This window comes from Phoenix dactylifera, unplaced genomic scaffold (assembly GCF_009389715.1).
Source record: "Phoenix dactylifera cultivar Barhee BC4 unplaced genomic scaffold, palm_55x_up_171113_PBpolish2nd_filt_p 000722F, whole genome shotgun sequence".
Taxonomy (NCBI): domain Eukaryota; kingdom Viridiplantae; phylum Streptophyta; class Magnoliopsida; order Arecales; family Arecaceae; genus Phoenix; species Phoenix dactylifera.
This window is the reverse complement of record NW_024068100.1, coordinates 140,375-161,781: the sequence shown is the minus strand read 5'-3', so window position 1 is coordinate 161,781 and position 21,407 is coordinate 140,375. Positions and strand designations below refer to the sequence as shown.

The 21,407-nt window shown below is 38.2% G+C and overlaps 2 protein-coding genes across 3 annotated transcripts; both read left to right on the top strand.

Annotated features, from left to right (window-relative positions):
* The first annotated feature begins 741 nt into the window (after positions 1–741).
* LOC103717652 (fatty-acid-binding protein 1) lies at positions 742–8,929 on the top strand. Its single transcript, XM_017845316.3, has 6 exons — positions 742–1,159; positions 2,025–2,271; positions 4,198–4,289; positions 5,538–6,662; positions 6,767–6,857; positions 8,477–8,929. Exons 1-4 carry the CDS (start codon positions 796–798, stop codon positions 5,681–5,683), a joined length of 849 nt encoding a protein of 282 aa, XP_017700805.1. The 5' UTR covers positions 742–795; the 3' UTR covers positions 5,684–6,662; positions 6,767–6,857; positions 8,477–8,929.
* Positions 8,930–10,857: 1,928 nt separating this feature from the next.
* LOC103717651 (vacuole membrane protein KMS1-like) lies at positions 10,858–17,182 on the top strand. Of its 2 annotated transcripts, none has more exons than XM_017845313.3 (8): positions 10,858–11,320; positions 12,119–12,330; positions 12,682–12,760; positions 14,312–14,617; positions 15,330–15,499; positions 15,977–16,093; positions 16,347–16,526; positions 16,728–17,182. In XM_017845313.3, exons 1-8 carry the CDS (start codon positions 11,251–11,253, stop codon positions 16,899–16,901), a joined length of 1,308 nt encoding a protein of 435 aa, XP_017700802.2. In that variant the 5' UTR covers positions 10,858–11,250; the 3' UTR covers positions 16,902–17,182. The 2 variants fall into 2 exon arrangements, with proteins under 2 accessions (XP_017700802.2, XP_008804338.2); XM_008806116.4 differs by having other exon boundaries at positions 10,916–11,320; positions 15,342–15,499.
* Positions 17,183–21,407: the final 4,225 nt, after the last annotated feature.

The following is a 21,407-nucleotide window of genomic DNA, read 5'->3' as shown; positions in this document are numbered from 1 at the left end:
TAGTCCGTCTTTCGCTAGTCAGTTACCAAAGGGTCATGCAGGAAGAATAAATAAGAGTGTTTGGGAGGAAAGAGAGGCAAGTAGAGAGTTCTATTGTTCGGTGCATTATGGTTTGCTTTCACCCCAAGTAAAGCTATTGAATATAATCTCTCTCTCTTGCCTTCGACTCCTTCTTCTCGAGTTGGGACCTATCACTTTTGCACTCTCAGAATAATTTTTTAATTGTTTTCTTATAAAAAAATTCCCATATTGTTACCAAACATTAATTTTTGGAAAGTTTTTTTTTTAAGTTACAATTTTTTCTTAAATGACAAATATGCCCTTAATCCGTCACATAATCAGGATTTAACTGGATATAGAGGTTTTCCGTTTAAGGAGCCTTGACTGATTCTCCCTACTGTACTCTTGTATCAAATAATATATATTCAAAGGGAAAGAGAAAAAGTGTGCATTTTCAAAGTTAAGAGCGTATTTATAACTTTAGATGCATATTAGAAAAACTTTAGTTATCAGTAAATTAAAGGGTGTCTTTCGCGAGAAGGAATGATTGATCTTCTTTATCAACCGTTGGATGTTCCCCCACACACATCTAAAGAATGCCAAATCCCTTTATGCATCCGGTTGCACATATCTCGAAGCGACCATTGCGCGATCCAACGGTGAATTCGCTCGAAGGAAATGGAATCCTTCTTTCGCGCAAAAGACGCAACCCTTGTCCGAAACAATCCCCCTATAACAGTGCCCACCTCCGCGTTGCCGCCCTGAACTCTGTGCTCTTCTCCAAATCCCATCGCCATGGTCTCTTTCCGCTTCCCTTTTTCGTTTCCTCGGCCCCCGCGGCCTCCTCACCTCCCCAATGCCTCGTCCCGCTACCCTCCCGCCATCGCCGCCGCCGCCGCTGCAGCCGTCGGTGCCGGCATAGGCCTCGCCGTCGCTCTCAAATCGGCAGACCAAGTCGAGCCATCTCTCATGCGGCTCTCTTCTCCCATGTGGGCCTCTCTCTCCCTCTCCGACGCCCCGGCCACCACGGGAACGTCAGTCGAGCCCAAGACCGGCGTCGCTTTCCCCACGGCGTTGGACGGCGGCCGGCGCCTCCTGGGGATCGGACTGCGGAAGAGTAATGTCTTGGGGTTGAAGGAAATTAACGTCTACGCCTTTGGTAATCTCTCTTTCTTTCTCTCTCTCGTTACCCCTACACTGGAATTAATCTAACTTAAATTCAAGCCATTTTTACCTCCCCTCTTTGATCTTTTTCTGTGGTTAATTTCCACTTTTCTCCGGATTCTACCATGAGATCCAGCTATGATACTGAGTATTTCTGGGTTTTGATGGTTTCTTGACATTCATTTGCGTTGCCTGCTTGCGAATGACTGGTGTCTTCTTCTGGAATTACTTGATCATTTTGTACACCACCTGTTAGTCTCGCTAGCCAATGCTCGATTTCATTAGTTGATTGAGATTGCCATGAACTGCTTCATCGCTGCATTCATACATTGTTTGAACCACCATTTCAAATCGCACGAGCTTGCCTGCTTTTTTTGCTCTCGATGCTTCCTACACACGCTAAACAACACTCTCATGGAAGATCTATTATGTCGGCCTTTCGGGATCTGCTTCTCAGTTTGCACTGCTTATTGTATGCTCTTTTAAATTGGTAAGAAGAAAGTTCTCTTTTCCCTTATTCGTAAGGTCTAACCGTAATGATATTCCAATACATTCTCTCACTTCTAGTGCTTTTTTTTTTTTGAAAAAAATAACTTCCCACCATTCATACAAAAGCTTTCCTAGTCTTGTTTCCAAACTCATTTTAACAACTTTTGCAAGCATTTCTTCAGCAGTTTTTTGATCTAACCATCCATCAATAAGGCTGTTCATTTGAGTTGAGAACCTGCATATACTTACAATTGCTCGTAATGCTGTGTCCGAGTGTTTGCTGATGTATTTATTGCCTCCATGTAGACACCTTTATTTGCGAGTCACAGCTTGATTGCTTTCTGGTATAGCTAATTTTGTCATTATTACAGGTGTCTATGCGGATGATAGCGATGTAAAAAAATTGAGTGAGACATATGGAACGCTTTCAGTGTCTGAACTGAAAGAAAATAAGGAGTTCATTGCTGATGTTTTGGATCAGGATTTACGCATGACAGTTAGGCTTCAAATAGTATATGGAAGACTTAGTATACGTTCTGTGCGCAGTGCATTTGAGAAATCTGTGGGAAGCAGGATCAAAAAGTTTAGTGGAGCAGATAACAAAGAACTGCTTCAAAGGTAGTGTTTATTATTTAGTTACTTTCTCAGTATTATTTTCCTGCTGAACTTGAATGGCGCATTGGCATAATCTTCAGCTTTCTTGGTGTCTTGATTGCATTAGCACAACAGTTTATGATTGAAAAGCTACATGGTAAACTAGGGATGCTGCTTACTTATCATATTGTGCACTCGATATATTTTCAATTTAGAAATTTTGCATGGATAACTTGTTGTACCAGCTCCTTTTGATTTACATGTCCGGCTTTGTTTCATTCCTTTCGGGATGGAGATTTGGTCCATCCCATCCGCATCCTGCCCCTGCAGTGTTCGTTGGGCAGGGTTGGTGGAACCGTCACGAACCTGGTGGTTCCGGCCGTTCCGAGCCATACCGGCGGCTCACCGGTACGGTTCCGGCAACGGAAACGAAAGACCGTTCCCAGAGCCAAAAAAGGAGAAGGAAAGAGAGAGCGAGCGGAGAAGGGAGGGAGGCCGACGTAGGGTGGCAGATGCCGGCAAAGGGCCGGCGGAGGCCGCGGCCTTAGAAAAAAATCACGATCTTTTTAGACTGCGGTTGGACTCCTATTTCATTCAAAACAGGAGAACCGGCCGAGGCTTCGCCTCTTGTGGCCTCTGCTGGCCTCCGCCGGCTTCCTTCTCTCTCCCTCCCTCTTTCCCCCTTCTCTCTCTCCCATGGTCTGCATGCCCTCTCCTCTGTCAATATAGACGCGCACGGCATGGCGCGGGCCCGTACCGACTCGTGCCACCGAAAAATCGGTACAGTGCCGGGTACCAGTTCTGTCAACCTTGCCATCAAAGCTTGACTAGCTATTTGAGATGACTTAAATTACCTTTCAAGAATTGTTCTTCCAATTACTGTGACATGTGAATCCAAAATTCACTTTGGGAGGAAGGACAATTGGTATAAGCTCATATTTTACTGACTAATTTATTTTAGCCCAAATAAACTAATGATTGGAGAAACGCTTCGATTACAGTTCAATTGATGTGTGGCATATAGGCTGGGTTTGCATATGCCTTGTTGCCTGACTCCCCAGATAAATTCTTATGCCTAAATTTGCTATAAAGCTTAAAATTAAAGGCCTTGTTTGTCAGTTTGCCTAGAAGCCTATGACTTTCTTCTTTAACTTGAAGGATTTTATAACTATATATACCTGTGCAGCTATAGTTGCTTGACTTTAACCTTGTCGCAAGTTTTAACCTGCTCAGTTAGATGAAAGTTTACATATTCATGTCAAGTGACTAATAATTTCTACGAGATTAGCTTTGTAGTTGGAAAATGGGAATGTTTTTCTATTCTTCAGAAAAGCATGATGGTGTATTACATGCACCTCTTAATGTGCATTTCATGCATGTGGAAAATAATAAACTGGTCTGCCCCTGTTGTGCCAACTAAAAGGAAGTGTGCTTTGATGATAGATGTATGTGAAGAATTTTGATTCAGATGGGCAGCAAAAAATTCAATCTGGCCTATGACTGCTAAACATATGTTGACAAAAAGATAATAAATAGTATGTGCGTAGTATTTTTTTCACCTGTGACCTTAAGTACATGTCATATTTTAGACTTTCTAGTTTTCTGATGAAATGTACACGTTATATTCTTGTGAAGTTATTAGCATTTTCTTTTGCAAAAGCTACGAAAAATTTGTATTCCTTGCATTTTTTATGTATATTTAGTGCTACTCTCTCTCTCTCTCTCTCCCACTATTGTCTGTGAATTTTTTTCATTTCTTCCCTATTTATGATATCAAATGTTCTTAAATGCAGTCAAAGAGATTGCTATGGTGATATTTAATTTTTCTATTAAAATTGAAACATGATTATTTTGAAATTGATCAGACCATGAAAGTGCTAATTGATTTTATATAAAACATAATAGTTTCCTTTTATTTGCACATTCGTGATCAAGTTTAACTTATTGCAGTTTTACATCCTTATTTAAAGATGAATACAAGCTACCAAGGGGATCTGTAATAGATCTTTCCAGGGAGCAAGGTTATGTTCTTCAAACAAGAAGTAAGTTGGTCTTTATTGTTCATAATATACTTCTTTAGTAAACTAACATAATTATGCTAGGTATTTTGTTTTGTTAACTTTTGTCAAATATTTTGTTACTCTTGTTTTTATGGATTTAGAGATGCAGTTTGTTCATTTATCATACTCTCTAGTTAAGATGGCCATAGACTACTATTTTCATATGATGCCCATTAGTGAATTCTATGGTGTACTGCAGCCATCTGGTACTTGCTTAAGTTTTATAGATCTGGAATGTGAATCTTCTTTCAAGATGCATGGTGGGGTCTGCTGACCTTCTGAAAAAATGAATTAAACACAGTCAGTCTATGCCACTTGAATTGATTGTTGTGCTGCATGGTTTGCGGTGGTGCTTTTGCCCATCACCTGAACCAAGATGCTGTCTCAGCTGATAAATGAAACATTCATTGAATCTCATCAAAGGTTGATGACTTGCTTTGATTTTGCCATGGAAACTGAGACCTTGGTTTTGTTATTGGTGGCATTGGAATTTAGTGATTGGGTCCTTTGACTCAAAGTGTTTGATAACAATTGGGCACTAACTTTTTGTCCCTTAAAAATCTTTTACGACTACTCTGGTACATAATTATTTTTAATTCTCCATCTCTCCATTCCATTCCTTTTGGCATTTTGTTTCATTCTTCTGTCATACCTGAGTGTATTTGGCCCAGTTCCTCATGTTTGCTTAGTCTTTCTAAAAATTACTCTATTAAAACTTTCAAACTTTTCCCTCTATAAGAAATCAAAAGAAGTCCATGTTAAACTTAAAAGTCCATGTATTCTTAATCATGTATGCCTCTCTCATATCATCTTTCCAGTTGCATTCTCTTAGTTCTGTGGGCCATACAAACTTATTTTGTCTTTTCTGTAAAAACTGTGTTTCTAGTTGCTTAGAACAGAAATAAGGAAAAAATTGCTGGCAAAGTGTGTTATTTCATGTCTGCACATTCTGTGCAAAATTGCATGCTTAAGTAGTTCGTATGAATCATCACAACCTTCTATAAAGATAACAGTACACCATGTCATGTGTATGCAGAAAAGATGCTTGATGCTCATTTTTCCAGAAATAGTTCAGAAAAAAGTTGAAAGAACTAAGTAGGTAGACTGTGTCTTGTGGTGTTGGCAAATATTTATAATTAGCATTCATACATGAGATATTTTATAGTCTTGGATCTATCATACTCTCAAAAATATTAAGGTTGAAGTTTGACTCTTTCTCTCTCTCTCTAGTTGATGGAAAGGACGTTGGGTGCATCCAGAGCAGGCTCTTGTGTCGGTCAATATTAGATCTTTACTTTGGCGAGGATCCATTTGACAGACGTGCTAAAGAAGATATTCAACTTGGTTTGGCATCTATCCTACAAAATGAGATCTGATAAGATTGACCATGTGATTTCCATTAAAAAAAAGTTGGTATGATTTATATGAAAGATTTTGAACTCTGTACAAGTTAATATACTGCAGGTTTTTCTTTTAATGCATGTAATAATTATTATTATTTCTTATATGATTTACTGTCTCAAAGGCTATATCTGTTGACTTATCGGACATATTCACATCTTAAACTTAGTGTTATAAACACAATACACACGGATACACGCGCAAAAAAAGAAACAAGAAAGAAAAAGAAGAAGGATTTGATGTAGTGTTTGTCATATGCTTTTGCACATAGTTTTAGTATACTATCATTGGTCATTACATTCATGGTTACGATATAGTTCCTGAAAACAAGGAGACCATACTAAAGGCTGCATATCAGATTAGTACATCGACATGAAGTGGGCAGAGAAGCAAGCTCTCTCCTTCCCTCCTCTGCTGTTTTACAAGGAATTTTCAATGAGTCGCTAGTCAAAAGAAAGACATCAGCAGTTTTTTTTTTTTTTTTTTGCAAAATTACTGTGGTCTCCATTTTTTTTTTTGTTAGTCATAGTCAAGTAGGCTAGATGTTCAAAAATGTTGATCTCTCAACTCCATGCTTGGCTGGTATGAAGACTTTGTTGACAGCACCAAGTTGCTTTCCATCTGGGTGCAATAAGCTCAGCTGTATTGACAGTGGTTTTAGACAGCCATCGTCCTTCAGGAATGGTATCAAAGTATCATGGTGATCTAAGATGAAGAGTCTGTTGGACTTCGGTGCCTATGAAATAACAATTGAATGGTTTTTTTAAATTATTATCCATCATTTTTAGTAGCATCTAAAAACCTACATTCTCTTGAAATATAGTGGTACCTGTTCTACTGGTAATCCTTCCATGTTTTACTCAATTTGATTTGTGTTGTTACGCGCTTACGCTGGTATGATTTTAGCATCCAGCTTACTGGTTGTGGGGAATTCCCGAAGGATCAATGAGAAAGGTATGTCAATTCTGTATATGTAGTGATCACCTTGTAAGTAAACTAGCATTTGATAAAGATGAGGGCCCGCACTTCAGTTTACCGAAGATGACTGATAATGACAGGGTTCACGCCGGCACTCATTTCTCGTCGGAACTCTTCATCAGTTCTCCAAGCAAATTTATCAGCTGTCAGGTGAAAAATTACTCAACTGAGGTAAGTATTCAATCGACTGATCTTGGAAACCCTTGTAGATTTTTGAATCAATACATCAATTATGTGTTAAAGTATTTGAGGAACATAACTACCACAGACTCGTGTCATGACAGTTTTTTTGAGCGCACATTTGGTTCACGACTAGAATCGGAATTAGAATGGGAATCGAAATAGGAATTGAAATGAGATTTGAATACTAGGGGAGAGTAGGGATATAACTTTGGAGAATTGGGATATTCTCATTCCTCCCTAGTCTCAAAATGCGAATGAGATTTTTCTTAACTGAATGGTTAGAATGGGAGTCATTTATTTCGAGTCCAACTTTCTCTACTCAAACATGCACTAAGTTTCCTTATTAGTTTCATGTTCTTTCCTGCACGTTTGAACATAGCTTTTTCTCGGTTTTTTGAGGGATTAAACATACAATTTCTTACGCAATTTTTGAACCATTATTCTTCATTTTTTGTTAATATGTTGTTTTCTCCATTCACTTTTATTGAGCAAGATGGTAGCAAATGAGAAGTGCCCGACATTTCATTGATTAGTGCAATGGTTGGTATGGAGAGAGAAAAAATCAGAGAAAAGGGGAGGAAAGGGAAGTAATTAAGTCTAGCCAGCAAAGGACCGGACCTCAACACAATCTCCAAGCACTCCCCACCCTCACCAAAAACCACACTGCAATACACCATAACAAGAATAGAATTGCACCTACACATCAAACTCCGGAAAATCTCAAAAATCTCACCAACAAAATCACTTAACTGGTTTGCACCATTCCTATTGCTCCTTTTGGGTTTGACATCATTTAGCACTCCATAGAAAATAGCAACGGAAAGGCCACGCATTGGTAAGGTGACTTTTTGAACAATATCTCTGAATTATGGGACTTAGGTCTTGGTCTTGTCCAACAACTCCAACCAGAGCCTGAGTAAGAGTCCTAATCTTTTTCAGAACGAGGACAAATAGAAGCCTGATAAGCAAAAATTAATACCAGACCTCTTGTATCCAGACCAATGGACTTTATCAGCTCAACCAGTTGGTACCCTCAGGTTGGTATGCACTACAGATGCGTTTTTTCATTATTACTGAACAAAATTTTTGGACTGGGGATCATTCTTCACAATGATTACTCCTGGAATGCCTTGGCTCTTATCCCAGTTAAATGCCACATTGAACTTTAAGACTCCCCAGCTTATATTGATGTTACTTGTGTTGATCCATTCTTCTATGTGGCTGGCTCCCCCAATTACCCCCTGTTTTTTTATTGTCTGCTGAGCACACACTGAACAATCATTATTCCACGGTTTCCCTTAAAAAAGCTTTTGTTTGGACCATAAGAAAAGATCTGATGGGAATAGTTATTGCTGATTTTGTTTGGCTCAAATTTTGGAATTAAACTAAACGAGGGTATTTTCTTAAAATAAAAGAGAAAAGAAAAACAGAAATAAATGAGAGCTTTATGCCCACCTTCCTTGGAATGGTTATTCAAGAAATAAGTAGCTTTAACTAGAATAACTAATCCTTTCTTATTCCACTTTTCTAAAAGCTGTTGGCTCGTAGAATAGGGCGTTCCATGCCCAAACCAAATAATAATGGTTCAGTCTGACTTATGTCACTAGGGAAGACCATGGAACGTTAAAGAAGGAGGCTCACTCGGGTCACTTATGGTGGAGCTGATGAGCTGGAAGGAGACGTAGAGGCTGAATTTATATGGCGAGATGTGGAGGATATAAAGAAGATTGCAAGAACCAGTGAATGGGACTTGAGGTGCCGTAAAGCTGGAAGGGGGAGATAAGTTTTTGGGAGCATTAATAGCTGGTGAAGGTAAAGCTCAACTCCTTCGACAAGCGTGTTTGATGTACGCACCAAATATTTAAATCCAGCAACGGTAAGGTGCCATCTGGTGTTCTTGTAGCATTCTTCCTGACTAGGTCTGGATAGACTATGAACCAGGTTGGATGCAGGGAAGGTTGCTTGTGATGAAATGGGTTAGGTGAGCGTTGAACCAATTCTGTTGCATTTTTGTGGGACTTCCTCGTTTACCTAATTCATTACGTCTTCCATTCCCATCACTTCGTCTTTTTTTATATAAAAAAAAGATGAAAAGGAGGACAAGGTCCAATCCAATTTATTCCCTTACTGGGCCGTCACAACATGAAAAAAGGCAACCCAAGGCAATTGTCTCAACAACCGGTCGGTGTTTCTGTAGATATTTACGAATTTTTTAATTCGATGCCCTCCTTGATTTGTTGGGAGATTATTTATGTGTTCACATGAAGGAAGGCTGCCTCCATGAAAGACGGATAAGAGGTTCTGGTATTTGGAGCAACGTGGAAGGCACCCTTGACCTCGGAAGCGTTCATAGCTTTTGTTTCAATCTTGATAAAACGAAACCTCATAGAGCTCGTTTGGTTCGCGGGAAAAGAAGGGGGGAAAGTGTGGTCAACGGAAAAGTAATGAGATGCCTCTTGTTTGGTTGGAGTTTTCAAAGGAGAGAGAAGGGAAAGTTGTATTCCCATGGGAATGTGATTCCCACATTTCATGGGAAAGTCTTTCCCATGAGAAACATGGGAAAGTTACTTTCCCATGAGGCGGGAATCACTCCATTTTTACTTTTTTCCAAAAAGTCCCTTCAGCATTAAAGAAGCATTAAAGAGGTATTAAAAACCTAATTTTTATTAAGGGCATAATAGGAATTATATATAACTTTCCTAGGAAAGTGGATGGCCAACCAAACATAAGCACCTTGGAAATTTGTCACTTTTTCATGGTCAACCAAACATGCCAAAAGTACTTTTCTGGGCATCCTCTTCCTAGGAATTTGTTTCCCAGGAATCATATTCCTAGGAAGGAAGATGCTTCCCGCGAACCAAACGAGCCCATAGTTGCGATTCTTTGGTTTCTCGTTGTTGATGAAGAAATGGTACAATCTATTAACTTAAAGCTAACTAACTTCAAGGCTATACTTAGCTCTTATTGAGACATGTGAAAAGGATGGAGCAAGCTTTTATGATCTATAATAACTGTGACCTGCATCTCATTTAGGGTAGGCTAGTTTTAATCGATTAAAATTAATTGACCTACAATTTTTTTTTTTTTAGCCTATGAAATCTATCACGAATCCAAGTTATCGAAACTTCCTGAAAGTTATACTGTTATTGAGATGTTGCTGTTGTGGGATTCATATTATCAAGTTTCACTTGCACATATTTGCAAGACCAAGTCCTATAATCCATGTTGGCTCTTACCTAGTGCTCAAGCAAACTCCACTAGCGATGAAGAGGAGATATTTGATTCCTTCAAACCAATAACAAAAGATTGAAAAGAATGAAAGAAGACAAACTGATGAAAGAACTCAACTGAATGGAAGGAACGCCAAGCCAAGGTTCCCAAAATAGTAGAAGCCTATCATTTTACTCATTTGGCCTATCGTCGGCATCCCTTACAACAAGAGACTATACAACCTTTGTTTGATAACTCCACTTTTTGATTGAAAAATAGAGTAAAGAGTTTTTTTTTTTTTTTTGTCTTTTGCTTGTATAGGAGACTTTTTTTTTTTTTTTTCAACTCGTGCTAAGCTACACTCACGCGAAAGAAAAATTATTATGTGCGCTACATGCACAACTATATTGGTGCACGCTATCAAGGAGATGTGCTTATTTTGATGATTGGCTTATGTACCTCTATGATTGGTGGCGTGTGCATTCGGGACCCAATATTTTTTGCACAAGAAGTTCATGGAAACTGCTTCCAAATATATGGGACAAAACTACCACTACAAGATTCTCATACACTTTTTTCAAGGCCAGTACACTGCAAATATATAAACAGCTTCCATCGTAGGATTGATTCCCTGGTAGACAGGGAATGTCGGAACGTGCGTCCGCCCCTTCCAGGAATTTTCTCCATCATAGACCATACGCTCGACGATGGTGATCGCCATCCCCACCCCAATTCGATGCACCCGTCTTATCCCGGATAACCCTGCCCCATCTAATCCATCGGAAACCTGTCACGGTATTATAATAAGTTATTAAGCCTGGAAGGCATATGCTCTTCCTTTTTATCCGGGATAACCCCGTGCACGAAACTTTCGAACCAAACGGCGAGCCTAAGAAATCTAGAAGAAATTCGTGGGTAACTACCGCGTCCAACCCCCGGGCTTTTTAAGGCGCTCCCGCACGAAATCAGCCTTCCTTAAGCTCATCTCTTTTCCCCTCTTTCTTCCTTCTGCGCGTAGATTCTCTCTCCCTCCTCCTCCCTCTGGCCCCAATGCTGCCCTCTTAGATCCACCAACCCTAGGAACCCGGGTTCCAGATCCGATTCCGGCGAGCGTTTTGGCTTAATGTGTGGGGGGATTCTAGGGTTGGAGGACGGGAGGTAGCGCGCGACGATGGGGTCCCGAGGAGCCGCGGTGGCGGCGTCTCCGTCCTTGTCGGAAGGCGCCGACCCGTTGATCTCAGGTGAATCTCTCTTCTCTGTTGTTCGTGATATCTGCTCTTATGGTCTCTGCTGAGATATTTGAATCCTTTGCCGCCTTTGTGATTTGTTTGCTATTCCTTTGATTATTGTGAGCGATTTGTTTGCTATTCCTTTGATAATTGCGAGGGATTTGCTTGCTGTTCTTTCATTAGTATGAGAGATTTCCAAGCTAAATGTATCAGACTTTAATTTGTTTATAATCAAGTAATAAAATTTTTAAAAATTATCACAATTCTTGACCCTTAATGTGCATATCATTACTGATGAAAATTTAGTGTAAAAACTCAGTATGCCATTGTCACAACTTTGCACCACGAGCTAATGTAGAAGCAAGACACTTAAGCAAAAGGGATATAATAAAAGGAAATAAACAGTTTTAGATATTCAGGTCAACTTATTATAAATTGTAGCGATAAGTACTATATGTTTGATTGGGTATTGATCCAATATTTATTGATATTCTCCAAATAATAGTCAACACTTACCTCAATTAGATGTGGATTTGGGGTTTGGGACTGTGATGGGCACAATAACGTAACCTATACGGTATACACAGAAAAATTCTATTGTTACGCATATACAAAAGATCCAAAAGAGGATGATTCGAAACTCGTAATCGTGAAGTATATGGTGTATGCATGTTTAATGAAAGAAGAAAGGGAGTATAGGAAAAGGAGATACAAATACCTTCAACAATGCATGAAAAAATATATTAGCTAGTTGGAAGTTTTTATGTTATTTTATTTTTTTGATTCTGATTGATGTGCTTTATTTTTCAGAACTTCATAAGAAGCATCGATTGGAACTGGAAAAGTTAACATTGATCACGCAGCCGTTTAGGACGTTAACATTTTTCTTCTTTGCTACTGTGCAAAATCTGAAAAAATTACTTCTATATATTCTGAGGAAAGGTGGTTGGTTTAAGGTCTTGAGTATCCTGGTAGTGGCTTTTGGTCTTCTGCTCATGGCTGTTGATGGCTCTCATGAAAAGGTATTCGTCTCCTTTTTTCAATCATAAGCTTGTTTGTTTATGGTGATATCAAATTTTGCATCTAATTGAAAGCCTCTTATGCTATATAAATGGAAACTTAACTTGCTAATCGTGAACTTCACTAATAAATCCTGTATTTAAGAGGAAGTTTTGCTGTCAATGGCAGGCTAGTTGAGATGAAAATTTGATCCTTATTCCTAAGTTTGTCATCAATGTTTTCTAAATGGTAGTAAATGGCTTCTATCATGTTGGCATAATATTGTCTACTTCATCTGATTGTGTTTCTGCCTATGCTTTTCGAATCTATCATTTGATTAGTTTCTATTAACTTGTTTTGTGGCATGGTTGCAGCATGTCCAGGAGTTTCTTTGCTATTCCAGATTTGGGTTGTGGTGGGTAGCACTAGGTGTGGCATCATCTATTGGACTAGGTTAGTGGAATCAGTATTTTGCTGGTTCATATATTCCATCTAACCTCCTTGTTTGTAGTTCTTGTATACTCTGCGTTACCTTACTCTGTAGCTGAAGACATGTTTTAATAACCTTGTAATGCATGCTCCTTTTGTTCTATTTTTAGCTTGTTACATGTCATTTTGTAATTTAGACATCAAATTCATATGCTTTTAGTTCAGCAGCATAGAGCATAAATCTGAAGAAGCTGATATTTATTATGGCAGCCATAATGTATGTTGTCAGAATAAGATAAAGGACTCGTGAACTTATGTAGCACATTTCCATTGAGGAGAGTTATTGAAGCTGGCCAGTCAGTCCCTAATCCAGACGAACTAAGTTGAAAACACTTTCAATTCTTTACTATGACCTTTAGCATTCCCTTATCAAATTTACATAGCTGTTGACATACATGGTAGATAGATTTGAGGACTTCCTGAACTTCAAGAAGTTGACTAACTGTACCAAGTTCTTGAAACAGTTAATACTTCTGGATGCTTTTTGCTGTGCAAAGAAGAATAGGAGGGGCTTATGATCTGTTTTTCTTGGTATTCAAATATGAGTTTGAAAAAAGATATACCGCCCTTCTGAGAGTTGCTAGTGTGTTAGATTATGCAAAATATAATTACAAGCACACTTTTTTCCTTCACCATTTTCAAATCCTGTGTGCATATGATTTGTTCACCAGAATTTTGTAGTGGATTTGGGATTGGGAAGTAAAGCTGTAAAAGAGTATACAGCAATTGTACAAAATAATATGGAATAAATAGTAGGATACATGTTTAATACTTAAATTTTGTAGAAATTTAAAAAAAAAATAGGGATGAAAAAAATTGATAAATCAATAAACAGTACTTTGTATACAGAGGAAGATTATTTTTGATAAAATAACATTAATTGTAAAAGTACCTGATTTAAGACAGTGCGAAAACTTTAGAAGATACTTGCTGGAGTGTGATTCCTGATTGGACGCAGAGCTCCAGATAGAGGTATTTGGGTGCTAAGTTGATTCTCAGATCTAAGATGCAATAAAATGCTTCGAACAAACCATTAGTGCTTAGTTTACATTTTTTTTGGGGGGGATTATTAATCTTTTCTATTAATCTTTAGAGTAAATAGCTTAATGTTAGAAATTATATTTTTAAAGTTTCATTCTTGAGCTGACCTGCATCAGTTTTGCAAATGTCGTTAACTAGATTGAGTGCTAAGTATAACTGTGATTAGTTTTGTGTAAGTTGTATATTGGTATTTCATTTATGTGATGGTAATTCAGCTTCTGACTTGAGATAATTTTACTTCTTTGTGGAACATGCTGAACTAATTTTTATTCCTCTTCATGTCCATGTACTATGTGCATCAACCCAGATTCATATGAATTTATCGAACATGTGCATGTGCATGCATGAGCATGGGCAAGTGTGAGTACGTGCTTGTGCATGTGCACAGCTCTGTTTCCATGTTTGTAAATCAATATCTTTTTTAGTGGCAGAAATATCCAAGATGCTGATCTGCTTATATTGCTTTATATGCAGGATCTGGTTTACACACGTTTGTGCTCTATTTAGGGCCCCATATTGCCCTATTCACAATTAAAGCCATGCAATGTGGTAGAGTTGATCTGAAAACTGCTCCATATGATACCATACAGCTGAAAAAAGAACCCTCGTGGCTTGAAAAGGATTGTTTAGAATTTGGGCCTCCACTGTATCCATCATCACCTAGTTCTCTAGTTAGGGTTTCAGTGAGCAGAATACTTCCTCAGGTTCAACTAGAAGCTGTTCTTTGGGGCATAGGTACTGCACTTGGGGAGCTTCCTCCTTACTTTATCTCAAGAGCAGGTAGCTTCCTGAAATATTATCTAGCATTTAGTTTATACGATGCAAAACCTGTAGCCAATTTAATTTGTTATCATTCAGAGGTAGGGATCCGCTTGATATATTGCAGTATATGCACAAGTATTCTTGATGTTTATTAGTTGCATTCTGCGGCATAGCACATTATCTATTATAGTTCTTGAGCAGATTGGCTTAGCAGTGAAGCATCCCTTTGCAGCTTGACTTTGGCCTTCAGCAAGTTTCATGTAAATAAAATTGTCGATGACATCGTTTCTTTCAGCTTACCAATGTTTCTTTGAATTATATCAATATGCCCTTTAAAATAAAGGCCTAGGTGTGCCTTATATAGAATTTCATATGACATGGTAGTTTCTTCTATTTCATGTACATAAAATATACTGTGCATAGACCACTAGGGCCACCACGATATGCAGACATGAAGTACAATAGGCTAGAGGAGTTAAGGAGCAATGTGCATTCGGTTTTCTGCATATCTTCCATTTTAATGAAAGCATCTACAACTCTACTTGGTAGAAAACATGGTTCTTTCTCTTATTGTTTATTTGGACTTCTAATTAATTTTTCCTTGGTTACCGTGGTCAGGTAGATAAAAGTAAGCATTAGATCTATTTCACATGAATATATTTTGAGTTGTGGATGTTCTATTTGTATGCAATCCAAAGTTTTCTTGGTGGAGGTAATCTGTTTACATAAGTATGTACTGCAGCCCATTTGTCAGCAAGTAACTTGGAAACCATGGAGGATCTAGGTGCTGCTTCCTCAAATGGAGATGGATTTATATCTGCATCTCTCAAGAAAATTAAATGCTGGCTTGTTTCTCGCTTGCAACATCTCAACTTTTTTACAATTTTAGTGCTTGCTTCGGTTAGTTTGCTGACCTCCCTATTCTTTCTAAAGGTTTTTCTTAGTTTGTTATCTTCCCTATTTATTGGAGTAATATGAGTATGTTGTTCTTGAATAGCAGTTGTTTTGAATCTAAAAATTTTGGATTCTGTTCCTTAGAAACTTTTGCTTAAAATATCTGGTTCGACAGCAGGCAAGCTGGGGGTTTTACAGGGTTCTGACACCTGAAAACATTTGGGAGAGAGGGAGGGGGGGCTCTATAATGTAGCTTCTTTATGTCTTTCAGTAATCTCATTCCTTTAGTTTACAATTTGTCTTTAGTAACTTAAAAAAATAGAATTCCAAGTTTTTTCCATCAACTAAAATCATCGAAATTGCATAACAATATTGTAGAGGTCTCACTTCATTCATGTTGGTTTTAAGATAGACTCTGTTTGATGTATTTATTGCTTGAGTAGCTGAAAGAGGGTATTCTTGCAATGGCTTCTGCATGCTTAGGTGCCAAACCCACTTTTTGATCTCGCTGGTATTATATGTGGACAATTTGGAATCCCATTCTGGAAGTTCTTTCTTGCGACTCTGACTGGAAAGGCAATCATTAAGGCTTACATGCAGGTATGCTGTCAGCCTGTTACTGAGGTCTCTACATGTTTTTTGAAGTTCTTAATATACTTTATAGAAGTTGATGCCAGTGCTCTGGATCTTCACTTGTCTCAAGTACTGTGGACCCCTTTGTGGTATATTTGCAAGCATGGATTTGCACTTGAAATTGCTGAAATGGTGTTTAACTCGGGATTAATGCTTCTAGCCCTTCAATATTCTCAGTATTTCTGTATTATCGAGTAATTGTTTTTTGTTGATACTGCAGACAGTTTTTATCATCTCTATATGCAATAACCAACTTTTAGAACTGGTGGAGGACAAGTTGATTTGGGTTTTCGGTCCTGGATTCTCTGGTGTACTGCCCGACGTTATTGCCAAGTTGCACATGGTGAAGGATAAATATCTGTCTGCCCCAGTTCCAGCTCCAGACCCCTCAGCTGTGAAGGTCGGACATCTTACTTCAATGTTGTGCACCTTGTAGGACCAAGCACTTCATTTTTGAAAAAAAAAAAAAAAACTTCTTGATGCCAAACTTGAGGATTCATTAACCAAATTTGCTTTAACTTAATCCATGTTGTCTGGCCTCTTTTGCCTTGCCGTATTCTCTTTGATGATATTGAGTTTGAATGTCTTGTCCTTTCTTCAGGGAAAGCAGTGGAATCTGACTTTTACAACGATCTGGAATACCTTCATATGGCTTATGCTAATGAACTTCACTGTTAAGATAGTGCAATCTACTGCTCAGAAATATTTAGAGAGACAACAAGACCTAGAGTTGACTGACAAGTTATCCCGATCAAGACAATCCAGTTCTGATTAAAATTGTATATCCTAGCATCGGATTTGTAACTGCCGTTTCCTTCCAAACTGAACAGCTACAGTGGAGGTGATTTTACTCTTACTGAAGCTCAGTATTCTGACATTTGTGTGCACAGAGAACAAGGATGGGAATATTTAAATTCATCGAGGCAGTTTTAGTTTGCCTTTTTGGGGAGGGAAATTTTATTGTGCATTGCACTGGCGCCCTTTATCGATTGTTCAAATAGAATTATCTTCCTACTCTTCTTGTTATACATCAGAAGTTATTTGCTTGTGCCCAAATGCTGACTGTTGCCCATGTTATACATCAGAAGTTATTTGCTTGTGCCCAAATGCTCACTGTTGCCCATGTTATACATAGTTTTGATGTGAAATGCTGACCAAATTTTTCACTGCTGCATGCACCCTCCTGTGCATCATAACTCTTAAAATCCCATTGAATGCTTGATCATTGGTGATAGTTGTTAAGCACAAATTAGCTCTTTTTTGATACTAAATAAGAGGAAAGAAAATGAGGTGCACTGCTAAAATTGCCTACCAAACTAATGACATTTTGGAGAAATGATTTGCCTTCTGCCAAATTATACCTATCAAGAAGAAACCATCAGGCCAAAGGGGCACGGATTGAGTGGCTTCATATGTGGCTAGTCACTTCGAAGGCATTCTATGGGTTGGAAAATAGGAGTTGTCTAGAACATTCAAGGACTTATTGTTTTTTTGGTTTTATTGGATGTATCCATATTAGAATTATATGAATCTTTCATTTCAGCACAAAAAAAAAATGCCAGAGGCAACAGGTTAGAGTGTCTATAGGTTTATATTAGCCTTCAGAATGATCTTATGCTGGCAAGTGGTCGAGGGAAGTGAGTTTTGCTTCAGTTCATCTCCATGTGGCAACAAACCCATAGTTTGAATGACACCATAGATGAACCACAAAACCTAGTGCATTACGGGGCATTCACGGTAATTAAAGAATTTGTTAGTTTTATCTGTCTTTGTCCTGATCCCTTAATTGGGGAAAAGAAATTTTGACTACTCTCTCTATTTTTTTCCCTTCTTGTTGAAATTTTTAATTAGTTTCTTTTATCATGTGTCTCGCTAATGCTGAGCGTCACATGCACAGCGTCCACTGAGCGTCACAAGCCAGCTGGGCTACGCGTCAGATAAACGCGGCCCACTAACTTGGCCCAGCTGGCCCCATGGACTCTCATACTCTGTTTCGGAGGTCCTTTCTTTTTCCCGGGCTCTCCCCCTTCTTCCCTCTACCTCACTTCACTGCCCTGATGAGCCCGTCGATGCCGTCGTCCGTCGAGGGTTTCCTCCGCTCCAGTGGACGCGGCGGCCTCCTCCTCTCCTCTCCATCGGTCCATCGCCGCCAGGAGCTTCGGCAACGGGATCGTCGCCCGCCCGTCGTCAGAGCTTCGGAAGAAACAGTTTCCGGAGGGAGCGGCACCGAGGACGAGAAGCTCCGAGAAATCCGAGAGCTATTCTCCAGGCCCTCTCAGGTCGCCCACCAGGTTAGGTTTTTCTCTTCTTCGTAAGGAACTCCAACGTGCTTTATGATTCTTGATTCCTTTTAAATAAGAATTAGAAGTTAAAGTAAGTAGCTGGACTAGATGGTATTGAATTAGTTCAAGATATCGTTCCCTGCATCTTTCCCTTATGATTAGATTTTGATAGTTGTAATTCGAAGCTCTTTTCTTGATTAGATTGGGGTTGCATTATTGGTCTTTTGTCTGTTCCTTATCAACTGTATAAGTAACGTGAAGAACTTTTGAAGAAATTTTCAGAGGCAAAGCACTAAAAGAAAGTCAAATCTGAAGTCCATATAGAGCATAAAGAGTGTATTTTTAGTGGGAATACCAGTGGACGGAGATTGGTTAATTTAAGCGTACATAACCCTAAGTGACAAGAAATTATTGATGAACGAACGAATATAGGGTAGAATACCTAGCCCAATGCACTCAGAAACAGTTTAAATATGCCAGCTACTTATAAAACCAAGTTTTTTAGGGTGAAACTTTTATTTCTAACATGAATGAGATGCATTAAGACCTCTCCAACTTCCTGTTAAAGGATGCCGCCTGTCCCTTTTTCCAATTATTCATGCCAGTTATTAGTTCTTGACAGAATATGTTCATTGTGTCTTCCTGATAAAAATATATAAATATAATTTTCTCCTATCACTTTTTAGCTTGACCTTGTATGCATTCTTGCTGGTTTGGTAGAGAATCAATCAGTAAAATGCTTTAACTTGCCCAGTCTTCCTGATTTCTCATAGATGGCTCAGAAAATTCTGAGAACCAAATAACGACGGTAGATATCTCTTTGTAGCAATTATCTATCTTGTAAAACAAATTAATGTAAGAGAGTAAATTAGTTGCCCTATATAGAGATCAATTGGCTCAACAATTACCACCTACAAGTTTGAGAAAAGGTCAGTTATCTTAAAAATCATATATCCTAATATGCCATTGTTTTCTACGTGTTTTGACCAATCCAATGGTATTCACGATCAAGTGAAACTTACAAATGTATACCATCATACTATTATATAATAGTTATTATAAAATTTGAGGGTGAGCTGTGGCACAATGATAAAGTTGCTTTATTGTAACCTAAGTATCATGAGTTCGAAACAAGAAAATAGGCTTCTCATAGGAAGGTAAAGCTGCATACATCTAAAAGCACATTCTATAGCCAGGTCCTTTATGCTACAGTACTTAAATATTGCCTAACTAGGTACATCAAGTCCATCAGAAAGTATTTTATTATTTGATTTTCAGTTGCTAAAAGTCCAACTCGAAGGTCCACTTTGCTTAGTGCTTAATGAAAAATGGTCCACTTTATGAACGACTGCATCACTAATGAAAAAAAAAAGGCAATAGCTGATCTCTCTGTGGAGGGGTAACACATAAATTAAACCTTGTGTTTGATAAGGGCCGCTTGACAAATCACTGACATATTATTATTTTTGAATCTGCTAATGGCCCCAGCATTTCATGTATCAATTTTGTTGAATGTTGCCATGAGGGGATGTGTATCAATTACATCGCTTAAAACCTTCGTGACCAAACTCTTATGTCCAAACATTTCGTTCGCTGACTGGATCATGGCCATCCATCAAATATTCTTCTCTTAATTTGTTCATATCTAGTGCATGAGAAATGGTAAGTATTTAAAAACTTCTTGAATTACCAATCATTGACGGGTGTCAGCTCTGCTTGGTGGCTCTGGTTGGGAATGGCTTTGGAATAACACAAGGCCTCTTCCAAGACATTAGTTGTCTTTTATTCCAAACTCATTGTTGCCTGTGACATGAGGTAACTTGTCGAAGATTGACTATGCTCACTGTAAAATGTTTCGTACGTTCATAATACAATAAGAAAGAGGGCTCGAATATTGGTTGACTTGAACATCCCAATATTTTCTGAGCAGCATGCAGTGATTCAACTAAAATAAGTTGTTGGCAGGCACAAGGTCGCATGGGAGATTACAAAGGTTCACACCAACTCTTTGGTTGGGCTGGTAGTATCCATCCGTGTAGGTTTCCAGTTGTTTCCCTGTAGATTGTGATCTCAAGGATCCCTATTGGGTTTAGCATACTTCACGATGGCCTTTATGTTTTAGGATTCATTTGATTCACGGAGAGAATTCTTTTTCATCGAAATATTTTTTCTAAGATCCTAATGTCTGGGGTGGGTATATGATGCCCGTGGAAGTTTGGTTGGTCAGAAAAAAGTGACACATTTCAGATTGGCTTATATTTGTTCGAGCATCTATTTTTCTAGAAAGGTTATCTAAAATATATGTAATGCTTTTAATAAAAAAATATTATCTTATTCTATCTAAAAGTTTAAAGGTATTTTTTTTAAAAAAATATTCTTTCAATTTTCAACCGTTGAGCATGAGACTTTCATGTCCCATATAGATTTTTTTTTTACATGAAATATAAAAGTTTTATATTTTTATAAAAAAATTATTTTTTATTTTAAAAAAATTAACAATATGCGGTATTTTTTTAATTTTTTTATCATTTTTTTTTTCAACCAAACTAGTCTGTTTGAACTCGGGTGGGGAAGGTGGTAGCCTGGTTGCCGATGTTGAACTAAATTTGAACAAGCCATATAAAAAATTTCTCATGCGGACTTGATTGCTGATGTGTCTCCATGTGTTTCAAACCAAACAAATAAATTGTGCCGGTCTCTAATGAATTTTGCCACTTTTTATGTCTCATATAGCGTACGAATGTGTTTGTTTGACTGACTGAAGCCCTGCCGTACTTGTTGTTAAATAAAAATTCCACAGCAATGTCTCTTTCTTTGTAGTCTGCTTACAAATTTAATTCTGCCTACATTATAATATTCATAAAATAAATAGATAAAAATTATAGGCTGATGCGCTAATAATGTATACTAGCAAATTGTCCAGATCCGTCCCATATCTCCATTAAGTTTCCTCAAGTAACTTTTGAATGTGGGGAATATTTTAATTGGACTGGTCATGA

What these genes read in the sequence shown, in the direction of transcription:
- LOC103717652 (XM_017845316.3), top strand. Translation starts at nt 796, where the DNA reads ATGGTCTCTTTCCGCTTCCCTTTTTCGTTTCCTCGGCCCCCGCGGCCT. An exon ending in AACAAAGAACTGCTTCAAAG is followed by an intron (nt 2,272 to 4,197) that starts GTAGTGTTTATT and finishes AACTTATTGCAG; the next exon opens with TTTTACATCCTTATTTAAAG. An exon ending in TTATGTTCTTCAAACAAGAA is followed by an intron (nt 4,290 to 5,537) that starts GTAAGTTGGTCT and finishes CTCTCTCTCTAG; the next exon opens with TTGATGGAAAGGACGTTGGG.
- LOC103717651 (XM_017845313.3), top strand. Translation starts at nt 11,251, where the DNA reads ATGGGGTCCCGAGGAGCCGCGGTGGCGGCGTCTCCGTCCTTGTCGGAA. An exon ending in CAATTTTAGTGCTTGCTTCG is followed by an intron (nt 15,500 to 15,976) that starts GTTAGTTTGCTG and finishes CTGCATGCTTAG; the next exon opens with GTGCCAAACCCACTTTTTGA. An exon ending in TCATTAAGGCTTACATGCAG is followed by an intron (nt 16,094 to 16,346) that starts GTATGCTGTCAG and finishes TTGATACTGCAG; the next exon opens with ACAGTTTTTATCATCTCTAT.